Source organism: Mobula birostris, chromosome 17 (genome assembly GCF_030028105.1).
Source record: "Mobula birostris isolate sMobBir1 chromosome 17, sMobBir1.hap1, whole genome shotgun sequence".
Classification (NCBI taxonomy): domain Eukaryota; kingdom Metazoa; phylum Chordata; class Chondrichthyes; order Myliobatiformes; family Myliobatidae; genus Mobula; species Mobula birostris.
The window spans coordinates 1,591,477-1,608,253 of record NC_092386.1 but is presented as its reverse complement, the minus strand read 5'-3'; the positions used below and the strand labels follow the sequence as shown (position 1 = coordinate 1,608,253).

Below are 16,777 nucleotides of genomic sequence, written 5' to 3'. Positions count from 1 at the left end.
CTCCATAGTTTAATTAAGTGAATAATTTTTCAAAGACATAGTGCACCAAATGTGCACTTTATTAATTCTGCTACTAATTAGTTCTTAAACTGGTTATTAGCTTGAAAGTTTATCTATTTATTTAGAGATTCAGCACAGAATAGGCCCTTTCAGCCCTTTGAGCTGTGCTGCCCAGCAACCCCCAACAGCCCCCCCCGCCGATTTAACCCTAATCATGGAAACTGTACAGATTGAAAAGGAGGAGGTCCTTGCTGTCTTGAGGAAAATTAAAGTGGATAAATCCCCGGGACCCGACAGGGTGTTCCCTCAGATCTTGAAGGAGACTAGTGTTGAAATTGCAGGGGCCCTGGCTGAAAGATTTAAAATGTCGCTGTCTACAGGTGAGGTGCCGGAGGATTGGAGAGTGGCTCATGTTGTTCCGTTGTTTAAAAAAGGATCGAAAAGTAATCCGGGAAATTATAGGCTAGTAAGTTTAACATCGCTAGTAGGTAAGTTATTGGAGGGAGTACCAAGAGACAGAACCTACAAGCATTTGGATAGACTGGGACTTATTAGGGAGAGTCAACATGGCTTTGTGCGTGGTAGATCATGTTTGACCAATCTATTGGAGTTTTTCTTTCTTTTTAAATCTTTTTATTGAATAAGTATACAAAAAGGTAAGCCATATAGGCACTAATACACTGTTAGAATATAATAAAATTACAGGAGATATTAATACAGAAAAAAAAGTGATACAAACAATGTAATTTAAACATAACATACTAAGGTAACATAATAGTATACTAATATATATATCTCAATAGAGAAAAGGAAAAAAAACTCCGAAAAAAAACCCACCATGCAACTAACTAAAAGCAAAGCAAAGCAATGGGCTAACTTGAAACCAAACAGAGTTAAAAAAACTTAAAATCAGGTCCTCAAACCCGACCTCATTAAAAACAGTAAAAAAAAACAAGAAGGGTATATAAATATGGAGCAAAAAAGAGAAGAAAAAAAATTACATTAAATGAAAATATTGAATAAAAGATCTCCAGATCTATTCAAATTTAAGTGAGGAATCATAAAGATTGCTTCTAAGTTTCTCCAAATTCAAGCATGATATCGTCTGAGAAAACCAAAAAAAGGTGGTTGGAGCATTAAGCTCTTTCCAATGTTGTAAGATACATCTTTTCGCCATTAAAGTAAGAAATGCAATCATTCTACGGGCTGAAGGAGAAAGATTACTGGAAATTTTAAGTAGTCCAAAGATAGCAGCAATAGGATGAGGAGAGATATCTATATTCAATACCTTTGAAATAATATTAAAAATGTCTCTCCAAGAAGTTTCCAGAGTAGGACAAGACCAAAACATATGAGTTAAAGAGGCTATCTGTCCCGGACATCTATCACAAAAAGGATTAATATGAGAATAAAAGCGAGCTAATTTATCTTTGGACATATGTGCTCTATGAACAACTTTAAATTGAATTAGGGAATGCTTAGCACAGATAGAGGAAGTATTGACTAATTGTAAAATCCGCCCCCAATCATCCACGGAAATGATAGAACCCAATTCCTGTTCCCAATCTACCCTAATCTTATCAAATGGAGCTTTCCTAAGTTTCATAATAATATTATAAATGATAGCCGATGCACCTTTCTGACATGGATTAAGGTTAATTATAGTATCTAAAATGTATGTAGGAGAAAGCATTGGAAAAGAAGAAAGTATAGTACTTAGGAAATTTCTAACTTGTAGATATCTAAAAAAATGTATTCTTGATAAATTATATTTATTAGATAATTGTTCAAAAGACATAAGGGAACCATCTAAAAATAAATCCAAAAACCGTGAAATACCCTTAGTCTTCCAAATTTGAAAAGCATGATCCGTAAAAGAGGGAGGAAAAAATATGTTACCTAAAATAGGAATCACTAGCCCAGATTGGTTAAGATCAAAAGATTTTCTGAATTGAAACCAAATACGTAAGGTATATTTAACTATCGGGTTAGATACCTGTTTGAGGCGTTTCAAATCAAAAGGAAGAGAGGAACCTAAAATAGAGCCAAGTGTATAGCCCTGAACAGATTGTAATTCCAATGCTACCCATTTAGGAATGGATAGTATATCCTGGTCAAGTAACCAAAATTTCATATGTCGAATATTAATTGCCCAATAATAGAATCTAAAGTTAGCTAATGCTAAACCTCCATCTCTCTTAGCTTTCTGTAAATGTATTTTACCCAGTCTCGGGTTTTTATTTTGCCAAATAAATGAAGAAATTTTTGAGTCAACTTTATCAAAAAAAGATTTTGGAACAAAAATCGGTAATGCCTGAAATATATATAGAAATTTTGGCAGAAAAAACATCTTAACTGCATTAATACGACCAATCAAAGTTAAATATAAAGGAAACCATTTAGATGAGAGTTGAATAATATGGTCAATTAAGGGTAAAAAGTTAATCTTAAATAAATCTTTGTATTTACAAGTAATTTTAACCCCAAGATATGAAAAATAATTATTAATCAATGTAAACGGAAAGTTATGATATAAGGGAAGTTGTTTATTAATCGGGAAAAGTTCACTCTTACTAAGATTTAATTTATAACCTGAAAAGAGACTAGATTGTGCTAATAACTCTAAAACAGCAGGGATGGATTTTTGAGGATTAGAAATATATAATAGTAAGTCATCAGCATAGAGTGATATTTTATGAGACTTTAAGCCCCGAGTTATCCCAGTAATATTTGGAGATTCTCGAATGGCAATTGCAAGAAGTTCTAATGCAATATCAAATAATAAAGGACTAAGAGGACACCCTTGTCGAGTACCTCGAAAAAGAGGGAAAAAAGGTGAGCTTAGAGAGTTAGTAGGGACCGAGGCCACAGGAGAATGATATAACAGTTTGATCCAGGATATAAATTTCGAGCTAAAATTAAACATTTCAAGCACCTTAAATAAGTAAGGCCATTCTACTCTATCAAAAGCTTTCTCAGCATCTAAAGAGATAACACACTCAGGAACATTTTGTGAGGGGGTATAAACAATATTTAACAGTGTGCGAATGTTATAAAAAGAGTAACGACCTTTAATAAAACCCGTTTGGTCTTCCGAAATAATAAAAGGAAGTACTTTTTCTAATCTGTTTGCTAATAACTTAGAAAAAGTTTTAGAATCAACACTTAATAAAGATATTGGTCTATAAGATGCACATTGAGCAGGATCTTTATCCTTCTTTAATATTAGAGAGATTGACGCTCTATTGAAAGATTCGGGAAGTTTACCAAGTTTTAATGAAGCCTCGAAAATCCTACAGAACCAAGGGATTAATGAAGGTGCAAAACATTTATAAAATTCTACGGTAAACCCATCAGGGCCAGGAGCTTTCCCCAAGTTCATAGAGGAAATAACATTCTTAATCTCATCAGTGGTAATGGGAGTATCTAGCATAGAAGACATAGCCTGTGAAATCTCAGGGAAGTCTAGGTTATCTAAAAAATCATTCATATATTTAGAGTCTCAAGGAGACTCTGATTGATATAAGGAAGAATAAAAATCAAAGAAGGTTTGATTAATCCCCGCATGATCAAGTATCAGTCGGTCATTTTGATTATAAATCTGATTAATTTGAGATTTAGCATAATTAGACTTCAATTGGTTAGCCAACAGTTTGCCAATTTTGTCACTGTGTACATAAAATTCACTTCTTGTTTTCTTTAATTGGTTTACAATCGAGGACGAAAGTAATAAACTGTGTTCCATTTGAAGTTCAGTTCTTTGTTTATAGAACTCCTCAGAGGGAGCTGTAACATATTTCTTATCAATTTCCTTAATCTTGTCCACAATTACCAACTCCTCCTGCTTCAGCTTCTTCCTCAAAGCAGCAGAATACGAGATAATCTGACCACGAATATAAGCTTTAAAAGTATCCCAAAGAATGTTCACAGAAATATCCTCTGTATAGTTGATTGTAAAAAAAAAGATCAATCTGTTCGTTCATAAAGTTAACAAAGTCCGAGTCCTGAAGCAACAGCGAATTAAAACGCCATTGTCTATTATTTTGTGTATTGGCCTGAATTTTAATAGAAAGCTTAAGTGGAGCATGATCCGAAATGGTTATAGAGTCATAATCACATTTAATCACTGAAGAAATAAGACGAGAGTCAATAAAGAAATAATCAATTCTTGAATTGGAATAGTGAACATGTGAAAAAAAAGAAAAATCTTTTTCCTGAGGATGCAAAAAACGCCAAATGTCCGTCCACCCAGAATCAGAGAGGAATGAATTAATCAAAGTTGCAGATTTATTAGGTAAGATCCATAGAGGAGCCGAACGGTCCAAAGCTGGAGATAAACAGGTATTAAGATCTCCGCCCCAGATCAATGAAAACTCATTCAAATTCGGGAACTGATTGAATAATGATTTATAAAATTCCGGACAGTCCGTATTGGGAGCATAAACATTAACCAAAACTACCTTTTTATTAAATAGTAGACCACTAACCAGTAGAAATCTACCATTCGGATCAGAGATAATATCATGTTGTATAAAAGTAACTGAGGAGTCTATAAAAATAGAGACGCCTCGAATCTTAGCGTTAGAGTTCGAATGAAACTGTTGTTCCCTCCAGAATTAAAAAAAACGTAGTCTGTCCCCCCTCCGCACATGGGTCTCTTGTAAAAATAAAATTTGTGCTTTAAGTCTCCGGAACACTTTAAAAACTTTTTTCCTTTTAATAGGATGGTTAAGACCATTAGTATTCCAGGAGACAAAATTAATAATAGACTCCATAAACCCTAAAGTCAACCCGCAACAAGGAGGATTGACGATAGGCTCGACCCACGAACCCGGAAAGGGAACAGAACAAATAAGAGGTACCGGGAAGGAGAACGCAACCAATACTTCAATAGTGTACATAGCCCAAGAAGAAAAAAACTAAAACGTGAAGCCCCTCCCACCACCCCCCACCGCATGACCTCAAGGCTAAATCTAACACAGACCAGCCAGAAAGAAGCACTAAAACTACCCCCATGACTTCTGATAGACGCTCCCTAAAAAAAGTGTAAATATAAAAAAGATCAGCTAGTTATAAAACAGTAAAAGAATAAAAAAAGGTAAATCAATTAAAACAAACACTTAATATAACAGATAAAAAGCCAGAAAATATTAAAAAAACCGCAACAAACCCCAGACCCTATGAATAAACAAAAAAAGAAATGAAATTATTAACATAAACTAGTTATGAAAACCTACAAAAAAAGTAGATTTAAAAACTACAAAATTTAAGGCCTCAAAGGAAATACGTAGAATGACGCTGGGGGAATAACCACCCAGAATCCCCTGGGAAAAAGAAAGGAATGACGCAGATAGAAAGAAAGTTTAGCAACCATATTAATTAATCAAAAATAAACTTTTCTGCCCATATAAGGCAAAAAAAAATTAAGGCCGACAAATTCACAACCTCCGATCAAACTGAGATAGTTAAAAATTACGATTAAGATGTTGGAGGTGAAAATTGATCCAGATAACTCTGGGCATCCGATGGAGATTCAAAAAAATGGAGGGCTCCATCCAACGTACGAATCCTTAGACGTGCTGGGTAAAGCAGCGCTGGTTTTAAATCCATCTTGTAGAGTTCCGACATCACAGATCTGTAGCGAACCCGCTGATCCCGAATTGGTTTGCTGAAATCCTCCACAAATCGGAACTTAAGATCCAAAAAATCAATGTAACCTTTAGATCGAACGAAACGAAAAAGTTTCTCCTTGTCTTGAAAGTCATGAAAACATAATATAACATGTCGAGGTTTATCTGACTTAGACGAGTATGATGGAACTCTGTGAACACGATCCAATAGCGGTGGTTGGTCAGGAAATACAGTAGGAAATGCATCTTTTAAAAGTTGAGAAAAATACTTCATAGGGTTATCAGATTCCACAGCTTCACGCACCCCAATCATTCGAAGATTCTGCCGTCGCATTCTGGATTCTAAGTCAGAGTTTTTAAAGGTCAGAAAGTCAAGTTTCTTCTTCATTACATTAATTGTTTCTTCGATTTTCTCCATCTTAAGTTCATTTTGTTGCGTGGATTTTTGAAGATCAGATATAGCCGACTGATGTTCCGTAATAGATGTTTGTATCTTATCAACTGAATCGGCAATTTTCTGGAAATTAATTGAAATTTCCACACGAATCAGCTCCGTAATAGAGGTTGAAATTTCCCTTTGAATTTGATCCAATATAGCTTTCAAAGTCACCGGTGGTTCAGTCGGAGGAAAATCGGTACCTTTCGGTCTAACCGGAAGTTTGCTGTCCTTCCTGTTTTTTCCATTCTTAGACATAGCAGACCTTAAAAGCATCCGATTATCAAAAAGCCCAATTTATTTCAAAATATTGTAAAAGTCGATGCCTTAATGGTTAATTAAAATATAGCTGATCATAAGAAGAAAAACTCAGAGGTAATGGAGCGAGTCAAGAACACGACTTCACTCCATGAGCTCTACCGGAAGTCTCCTGGAGTTTTTCAAGGAGGTTACCAGGAAAGTGGATGAAGGGAAGGCAGTGGATATTGTCTACATGGACTTCAGTAAGGCCTTTGACAAGGTCCCGCATGGGAGGTTAGTTAGGAAAATTCAGTCGCTAGGTATACATGGAGAGGTGGTAAATTGGATTAGACATTGGCTCAATGGAAGAAGCCAAAGAGTGGTGGTAGAGAATTGCTTCTCTGAGTGGAGGCCTGTGACTAGTGGTGTGCCACAGGGATCAGTGCTGGGTCCATTGTTATTTGTCATCTATATCAATGATCTGGATGATAATGTGGTAAATTGGATCAGCAAGTTTGCTGATGATACAAAGATTGGAGGTGTAGTTGACAGTGAGGAAGGTTTTCAGAGCCTGCAGAGGGACTTGGACCAGCTGGAAAAATGGGCTAAAAAATGGCAGATGGATTTTAATACTGACAAGTGTGAGGTATTGCACGTTGGAAGGACAAACCAACGTAGAACATACAGGGTTAATGGTAAGGCACTGAGGAGTGCAGTAGAACAGAGGGATCTGGGAATACAGATACAAGATTCCCTAAAAGTGGCGTCACAGGTAGATAGGGACGTAAAGAGAGCTTTTGGTACATTGGCCTTTATTAATCAAAGTATTGAGTATAAGAGCTGGAATGTTATGATGAGGTTGTATAAGGCATTGGTGAGGCCGAATCTGAAGTATTGTGTTCAGTTTTGGTCACCAAATTACAGGAAGGATATAAATAAGGTTGAAAGAGTGCAGAGAAGGTTTACAAGGATGTTGCCAGGACTTGAGAAACAAAGTTACAGAGAAAGGTTGAATAGGTTGGGACTTTATTCCCTGGAGTGTAGAAGAATGAGGGGAGATTTGATAGAGGTATATAAAATTATGATGGGTATAGATAGAGTGAATGCAAGCAGGCTTTTTCCACTGAGGCAAGGGGAGAAAAAAACCAGAGGACATGGGTTTAGGGTGAGGGGGGAAAAGCTTAAAGGGAACATTAACGGGGGCTTCTTCACACAGAGAGTGGTGGGAGTATGGAATGAACTGCCAGACGAAGTGGTAAATGCTGGTTCTTTTTTAACATTTAAGAATAAATTGGACAGATACATGGATGGGAGGTGTATGGAGGGATATGGTCCGTGTGCAGGTCAGTGGGACTAGGCAGACAATGGTTCGGCAGAGCCAAGAAGGGCCAAAAGGCCTGTTTCTGTGCTGTAGTTTCTATGGTTTCTATGGTTTCTAACCTAATCACAGGACAATTTACAATGACCAATTAACCTACTACCTGGTACATCTTTGGACTGTGGGAGGACACAGGAGCAGCCAAAGAAAACCCACACATTCCACGAGAATGACATGCCCAGATTGAGCTTTGACAGCCATGGCCCATACACTCCTGTTTCTGTCATGGTCCGGTCCGTAAAGTCTGCATTCCGGTGCACGGTCCGGTCCATCGATCCTTGTTCCGGGTTTTCCTGTTTTCTCCCTTGTTCTTTTGGGTGCCTTAATTGAGGCACCTGATTCTCATTTTTGTCTGGCACATAAATACCTCTGAAAACCAGCGATGGTTTGCTGGACTTATCCCTTCCCTTCCCCTTCCTTCTGAAACCTTCTCCTGAAACCTCGTCAAGTTCAACAGCCAGAGTGAGACCGGAGCCTTGCCACACCAAGATAAGGAACTATCTATTGTTGAGTTTGGAACTGTCTCTTTGTGCTCCTATGTTTAGTGTCCATGTTCTGTGTACGAGTCCCGGCCTCAGGAGGGCTCCCGGCTCTGTGTTCCATGTTCCTGTGCTCAAGTCCAAGGCTCTGTGTTCCTGTGTTCCAAGATCAAGTCCAGGTGCCATGTTCCAGTCCTGTCCAAGTCCTCATCCAGTTCTGGTGCCTCGACAGTTTACCTCGGCAGTCATCCCGGCCCTGTGTTGTAGGAAGGGTCCCAGCCCTGCGCTACAAGGACGAGTCCCGGCTCCGTACCCAAGAGCCTAACCAAGCCAAGTTCAAGAGCCTCGTCCTGTGCTGGAATTCTCTCGTCCTGTCCGAGACACGTCCAAGGACCTCGTCCTGTCCAAGTCAAGCCTTTGTGTTCTCGCCCTGTCCATGTGCCTCATCCTGTGCAGGAGTTCCACATCCAGTCCTGTAGCCATGTCTTGTCCTCGCCTAGATCTGGGGTCTGAGCGCGAGTCAAGACCCAGGTTCCCGGTCCCTGTCCAGTCTCTGGCTTGGAGTCCTACCCCAGGCTCCTAGTTCCAAGTTTATTGTCCTGGTCCTGATTTCTTAGTCTTGGTCCTAGCCCAGGCCTGGTGTCCTTGTCTCGTCCAGGGCCTGTGTCCATGTCCAGCGTTGTTTCTTCCATACTCCCCTTGCTATCTCGATAAACCTTGTCCTGTTTCTAGTACCGTCCTTCAATGTCTGTGTCTTGCATTTGGGTCCGCTCCTTGCAACAGTTTCGGGTCAAGTGGATCAATTCATTGGTATTCATTTCCAGTTCTCTGGCTACTGTCTCCATCATCATTTGTCTTTGCTTTCCTTTTGCATTCTTCCCTTCAATCTTTCTCATAATTACCGTGCATTCTAATTCCTCTCTCCCAATCACATGTCCAATGAAGTTACGTTGCCTTTCCACGATCTCACACATTATTTGTCTTTTTGTGCTTGCTCTATTCATGACATCCTCGTTATATATTCGTTACATCCATGATATTCTTTACATCCTCCTCAAAAACCACATCTCTGCTGCTACAATTCATTTCCTCATGTTACTAGATATTGTCCAACATTCTGAGCCATATAACATAACTTGATAAATGTAACATTTCAGTACTCTGAGGCGGGTTGTCATACCTAGTTTAGTGTTGGTCAGTATACTTTTCATTCATAGTTTATGATATGACATACAGATTCCTTACAGAGCGTGCAGGATCAAACTCCAAACTCTGACTCACAGAACTGTAACAGTGTAATGCTGACCGCTAGTACATGCTGAGAATTGCAATCTTGTCTCTCATCCCTGATTTGAAGGCCTGCAATAATTTAAGCCCCTAGTAAAAGATGTGCTTGCATTTTGGAGCTAATATGGCTCTGTCACCTTTGAAATAACCGTGTCCCTTCAAAAGGAGTTTTTGTTTAGACTTCTTTTAGCAGAGGAAGACTATAAAGCAAAGAGAATTAATGCATAATTTAAAAGTGAGCCCAAAATGATAACTGATCAGGAAATGGTGGTTCTGATGGTTTAAATTGTTGTTAGTGGGTACTGCCAGCTTATTACTAGGACCTCAACTGGTCACATCTGATTTATCTATGAAAGGTTTTATGATTTATAAAATGAAATGTTGGTTTATGAAATAATCCCGGAAGAATGGATGAATAAATGGGCAAGTAGGTGGTACATGGAAAATGTGGGATTAGGCACGTTGGTAAGAACAAGATAAAATTTTCTTTTCATCAACACTTACTAATTTCTCACTGTTTAAGGATGGATTTTGTTATGTTGGTTCACAAGATGTAGAAGAATTGGTATATTCATTTAGGCGAAGAACTCAACCAATTAATTATCATCTCAGGGGGTTTGCAGTACATCAGAAAGTCTTGGTAGTTTTAATCTCCATGCTTTAAGAAAACTACCCTTGCCTTGGCATCAATGCAAAGGAATTTCACCAGAATGTTTCCTGGAATACTATGTGGAAAGATGAGATAAGATTGGCCAATCTCACTCAAGTTTAGAATTATGAGATATCTCATTGATCAATACAGAACTCCGACAGGGGTCTACAGAGTAGATGCTGAGAAGTGAGCAATCTTGAGGTGTCAAGTAAAGTTTCAAGACAAGGAGATCGGTCATTTAGGTCTGATATGAAAAGAATTATTTTACCCAGCGAGGATATCTTTGGATTTTTGCAACTTGAAAATTTATAGTTGCTCAATAATTGAGTATCTTCAGATTGAGATTAAAATATTTTTGGGTAGCACGGAATTTGGAGGATATGGAGATAGAGTCAAAGCTGGACTTGAGACACATGATCAGCCATGGTTTTTTTCAATGTTTGGGGATAAATGCTCAAACTGAATGTGTGGCCGTCCCTTGATAATATGTGTTATGTTCTTATATTTGCCTTTTTCTAGGACCTGGTTAATCTTGTAAATCCTCTCTCACCATATTCCAATCCACTATGCTGTAGACCCCCACCCCTTTGAGTACCCCACCAGCTTTCAGCACTACATCCATAGCTTTTCTCATACTTTGATAATTTCATTCCTACATATAAAGATGTGAAAGGTATTGATTATTCTTTTTTTTTAGCCTTGTGGAGTGGCTTATTTGTTCATTTAACAAAATCCTGGAATAATTTCAAGTGCTTGAACCCTGATTACCCCACCTGGATGAAGGTCCTGCAGAATCATGGCTATTACACAAAAGTATATGGGAAAACTGATTATACTTCAGGACACCACTCAGTGAGGTAAGGCTGAATTTGTTTTGGGAAAGTACTATACATTCAGTGGCCATTTTATTAGGTACACCTGCACACCTGCTCATTAATACAAATGTCTTATCAGCCAATCGTATGGCAGCAACTCAATGCATAAAAGCGTGCAGGCATGGTCAAGAGGTTCACTTGTTGTTCAGACCAAATATCAGAATGGGGAAGAAATGTGATCTAAGTGTCTTTGACCATGGAATGACTGTTGGGGCTAGACAGGGTGGTTTGAATATCTCAGAAACTGCTAATCTCCCGGGATTTTTATATACAACAGTCTCTAGAGTTTACAGAGAATGGTGTGAAAAACAAAAAAAATCCAGTAAGCAGCAGTTCTGTGGGTGAAAAGGCTTTTTTAATGAAGAAGTCAGAAGAGAATGGCCAGACTGGTTCAAGCTGACAGGAGGATGACAGTAATTCAAATAACCACGTGTTACAACAGTGGTGTGCAGAAGAGCATCTCTGAATACACAACACATCAAATCCTGAAGTGGACGGGCTACAGCAGTAGAAGACCATGAACGTACACTTAGTAGTCACTTTCTTACATACAGGAGATATATTTCATTTTAGAATCAAATGGTCTTTTACCATATTTTTTTAAAATTTGTTTTGGCCAATTGTACTAATACTGTGAGATCATATCTGCATTGATGATCTTATTTCATTGTGAAAGCAACATTTTGATGCAGAAATGGTATGTCTGCAATAAAATCTCGAAGATGTCGACTTTTACCAGGTAAACAAGGAAAATATTTTTATATTTGGATCATTACATTTTATGCAAGTCCGCCAATCTGTTAAACTGCTGTACAGAATGGGAAAAGTGCATTCTGCAGATCCGGAGAGAAGGAAAATCCCACAGAGAATCTGTAGTAACAGACACAAAATGCTGGAGGAGCTCAGCAGGCCAGGCAGCATGTTTGGAAAAGAGTAAACAATTGACATTTCAGGCTGAGTGTCTCGATCTGAAACATCGACTGTTTACTCTTTTCCATACATGCCGCCTGGCCTGCTGAGCTCTTCAGCATTTTGTGTCTGTTACTTTGATTTTCAGCATCTGCAGATTTTCTCTTGTTCGGAATCTATAGTAGACTGTTCTTTAATGCTTGTGTGATGCTGTAACTGCCTATTCTCTTAAACGTAGGAGATTTATGAAATTATATAAACAAATGATTACAGAGTCAGAGAGATTGTGGGGCAACTCAGTTGTGTAGCAGTTAGTGTAACACTTTACAGACCCAGCAATTCCCAGTTGGGGTTCAATCCCCACCACTGCCTGTAAGGAGTCTGTACGTTCCCCCTGTTACCTCGGTGTTCCCTCGGGATGTGAAGCACCTTCAATAACTCCAAAAGACTGAAGTTGGGTAAAATACTGAAAGGCTTTTATTCGCTGTACAATACGATCTCCATACACCCACTGTGTCCTTCTTCTGCAGTGTCTGCGGGACATTCCATGTTGACCATTGCCTGATGGCCTTGTGGTCAAAGGCGTTGTTCTGATAGAACTTTTCTACGAAGGACAGGTATGGCAACAACGACCAGCTGACTGGGGCATTGTGCAGGAACAGGGCCAAACCCATCCTTCATAAGCAGGGCAACAGGTGGAACTTGGCACGTAGTGGTACTTGGTGCCCATGTATTTGGGTTCCACACACAACCTGATGCAGCCACACACAAAGCTGGCCATCAGGATGAGGGTGACGTTGGGAACGATTTTGCCACCATTGTCCAGGGACTTGTGCATGGTGACCCTCTGACCCACTCCATCTTTGATCCCCAGATGAACCCGAAGACAGTTCGGGTGATTTTCAAGCTGGAGGAGCGGGGGATGAGGCTCACTTGTGCCAAGTACAGCAGCTTTGAGAGCACCTCACAACTGATGACCAAGTTATTCCCTGTTATCGATAGGGAGCGCCCTCCCCACAGTCCCAGTTTCTGTTTCACCTTGGCAGTCCGATCCAGCCAGTTCTTCCCCTCCAAACCAGGTCCCCAACACCTTCACAAAATCGGACCTGATGGTGAAGGGGACGCTGGATCGGTCAGGCCAGTTGCCAAAGAGCATGGCTTCGCTCTTCGTGTGGTTGACCCAGCCCAGACTGGTTGCAGATGCTAATCAACCTATGAACTGACCTCGAATCCCAGCAGAAGATGGTGACATCATCCACGTACAGAGAGGTTTTCACTTGGCAGCGTCACCCCTCTTATGCCCTCATCCTTCCTCAAAAGGTTTCGGCAAAGGGTTCTATACAGCACACAAACAAGACGGGAGAGAGGGCAGCCCTGCCTGACTCCAGACTTGATGGGAAAGCTATCTGTTTCCTACCTATTGACTTGGACTGCACTACAGATGTCTGTGGAGAGCAGTTTGATCCAATTCCTGATTCCCTTCCCAAATCCCATTTTGGAGAGTACGTTCATCATGTATGTGTGTGAGATCCTGTCGAAGGCTTTCTCCTGATCCAAGCTGACCAGGCAGGCATCCACCCCCCTGTCCTGCACGTAGGCGATGGTGTCCCTCAGCAGTACAAGGCTGTCCGAGATCTTCCTGCCCGGTACAGCACAGGTTCAGTCCGGGTGGATCACCTGTCCCAGAACAGACTCGACTCTGTTGGCGATAGCCTTGAGCAGGATCTTATAGTATGCATTCAGTAGTGATATGGGCCTCCAGTTTTTAATGTCCTCCCTTTCCCCCTTCTGCTTGTAGATGAGGGTAATGATGCCCTTCCTCATGGATTCCGACATGTTGCCGGCTAGAAGCATAGCATTGTACACTTCCAGCAAGTCTGGGCCCATCCAGTCCCACAGAGCCAAATAAAACTCAACCAGTAAGCCGTTGCTTCTGGAAGCCTTACCTGACTCAAAGGAATGGTTGGAGCCTGTCAGCTTGTCCAGGGTCAATGGCTGGTCCAGACTCTCCCGCTTGCCGTTGTCTAATACCTGCATGATAGACGACAGGAAGTTCTGGGAGGCTGTGGTGTCTGTGGCCTTTCTGTCATACAGACTGGTATAGGAGGACCTACAGATCCTCAATATGTCTGTCTGTCAGGATGTGACTGACCTGTCCTCTTCCTTAAGGCTGTGGATCACAGAGCTCCCTCCATGCACATTTTGGAAGAAGAAACGTGAGTATGTCTCGTCCTGTTGCATGGTCTTCACCCTTGAACAGAAGATCTTTGAGGATTTGCCAGCAAAGTTCTGGACTTGCCGGCTCTTCACCTCTCGTATTCCTCACTCACATCTAACCCCTTCGACTGCAGAAGGAGAAGTTGCTGCAACTCTGTCTGGAGTTTACGCAGTTCCTTCTGACCCTGCCTTGCTTCCTTGATCCCTTCGCAGATGAAAAACCTCTTGATGGTCTTGGTTGCTTTACACCAGTGAACAGGGGAATCAAAGAAGGCTTTCAAAGTTCTCCAACCTATGTACACCCTCTCTAGTTCCTTTATGTTCTCTGGGGTCAGCAGCTTAATATTCAGCTTCCACGTCCCCCTACGTGCTTTCCCATTCCTATTCCAATATGTCAATCTATGGCTTCCTCTATTTTCTTGGCCCAAAATGTCGACTGTACTCTTTTCCGTAGATGCTGCCTGGCTTGCTGAGTTCCTCCAGCATTTTGAGCATGTTTTTTGGATTTACAGCATCTGCAGATTATCTCTTCTTTGTCCCCAGGAATGTGCCAATTCCCATGAATTGAAAGCAATTTCTCACCTACTAATCTTTAAGCACACGTTCAACTCTCTGATCTTTTTGAGCCAAAGGCAATTTACTTAGGATTCAGGTAAAAATCCTGAGGTTATTTCTGTTATTCTTCTGCTTTATAAATTGGATCGTGGCTGCTCATCGAAATCTTCCCCTTCAATCATGCCCATGTTCTTCCATGTTATTAAATCTTAAATGTTTGATTGAGAATGGAATCTCCTCTCTCCCATGCAAATTCCTTTCAACATGGAACTATGCAAGCACATAGCCTTTGAAATTCAATGTGCTTCTCCTCTCCTCAATTTCTGCTGTCATCCACACAGACTGCAAGGATTTTATACCTGTTGAAAAGTGCAGACATTAAGAATCCTTCAGTGTACCTTCTGGATCCCTTAACCCGTTTCATTCTTGGTCAGACTCTCCTATTAGAAATGATTACTTAATATTAAGGGTGTGGCTGTATCTTTAACCAAAGTGTTCAGGTAATTTTCCCTCTTTCTGCACTGCAGATTTCAGCTCAAATGATGTGCAGAAAAGCCTGCAGGTATCCATCAGATCCCACATTCGTGACAAGTGCAGCAATTACCTATAGTGGCATTGACAACCTTGTTAACTAATTAAGTAAATTAAATTATCACATGGCTATTTATTCTTTTTATTTGTTATTTTGTCTAGTTTCATGACACAAGTTTTGACTATGTGTATATGTGTCTGTATATACTGTATGCATAATATATAAAGTAATTTGTAGTAAATGTTATGTATTGTATCGCAATGTACTGCTGCCACAAGACAAATATCACAACATTTGTCAGTGATATTAAACCTGAGTCTGATGGAGGTTTTATTTACTTTAAAGAGGAAAGGAAGAAAATCATGTTCTTACCAGGGTATCTCAGATTCACCATCACATTAATTCACTGAACTAAAAATAAACTAACTATTAATTATTTTATATTGACTCTGTAAACCTGGGCCTTTGTCCCTTGCTTACCAAAGTTTGTGCTCTTTTGACACTGCATGTGGTTACTGCAAACCATGCTAAACTTGTGTAAAGTGTAAAATTATCCTCACGGTTAAGTAAATTCAAAATTACAAATTTTTTCTAAACAAATCCCATTCCATTTCTGGTTCCCAATTAAATATATTCCGATCTTTATTTCTATTTCTGCAAAATGGTTAATATGTTTAAAATTAGTACTGTTTTTCATCAGGTAACTCTGAACAGTCGAAGTAGCCAGCGATCATTTTTCAAAATCTCCCTGCAGCTACCATCAGAAGAAAGGAAATCTATTGCACAATATTTATGAGTTATGAAATGTTGCTGCTGATGAAATTGAAGGAGTTACCCCTTTAGGAGTTAAAGATTAGAAACACAGAGCCAGAGTGAAACAGCATGGACACCACAAACACGAGGAATTCTGCAGATGCTGGAAATTCAAGCAACACACATCAAAGTTGCTGGTGAACACAACAGGCCAGGCAGCATCTCTAGGAAGAGGTACAGTCGACATTTCGGGACTGACGAAGGGTCTCGGCCTGAAACGTCGACTGTACCTCTTCCTAGAGATGCTGCCTGGCCTGCTGCGTTCACCAGCAACTTTGATGTGTGCAGCTTGGACACCTACTTCCTCTCCTCCTGCATCATTTCTAGTTGTTCAAAGCAGATGGCATGATGGACTTCTAAGAAAATTCTTTTAAAAAAATCATATTTTGGACTGCATTATAATCATTTATTATTGTGATTAGAATTTTTTTTACAGAATGAAAACAAAAGCAGATCTAGAGTTGTAGAGTCACTGCATGGAGACAGGCCCCTTCAGAACAACTTGCCCATGTCAACCAAAGTGCCCGTCTAAGCCAGTTCCATTTGCCCGGATCTGGCCTATATCACTCTTAACCTTTCCTATCCATATTCTCATACAGATTTTAAATGTTACCTGTCTCATTCCATATACGCATTACCAAGAAGTTACCTCTCAGGTCTCTCTTAAATCTTTCCCCGCTCACCTTAAATCTACGCCCTCTATATTTTCCTCCCCTTTTCCTTGGGGGGGGGGGGACTGTGTGCCTTCACTCTGTCATAAATGAATCCGCCATG

General features: G+C 40.0%; 1 protein-coding gene across 1 annotated transcript in view; it reads left to right on the top strand.

The window, feature by feature from the left end:
• Positions 1 to 16,777, top strand: part of arsk (arylsulfatase family, member K) — a 43,919-nt gene that overhangs the window by 10,329 nt on the left and 16,813 nt on the right. The window contains exon 3 of the mRNA XM_072281185.1: positions 10,800 to 10,959. Within this exon, the coding sequence (XP_072137286.1) occupies positions 10,800 to 10,959 (160 nt within the window). The remainder of the gene's footprint in view (positions 1 to 10,799; positions 10,960 to 16,777) is intronic.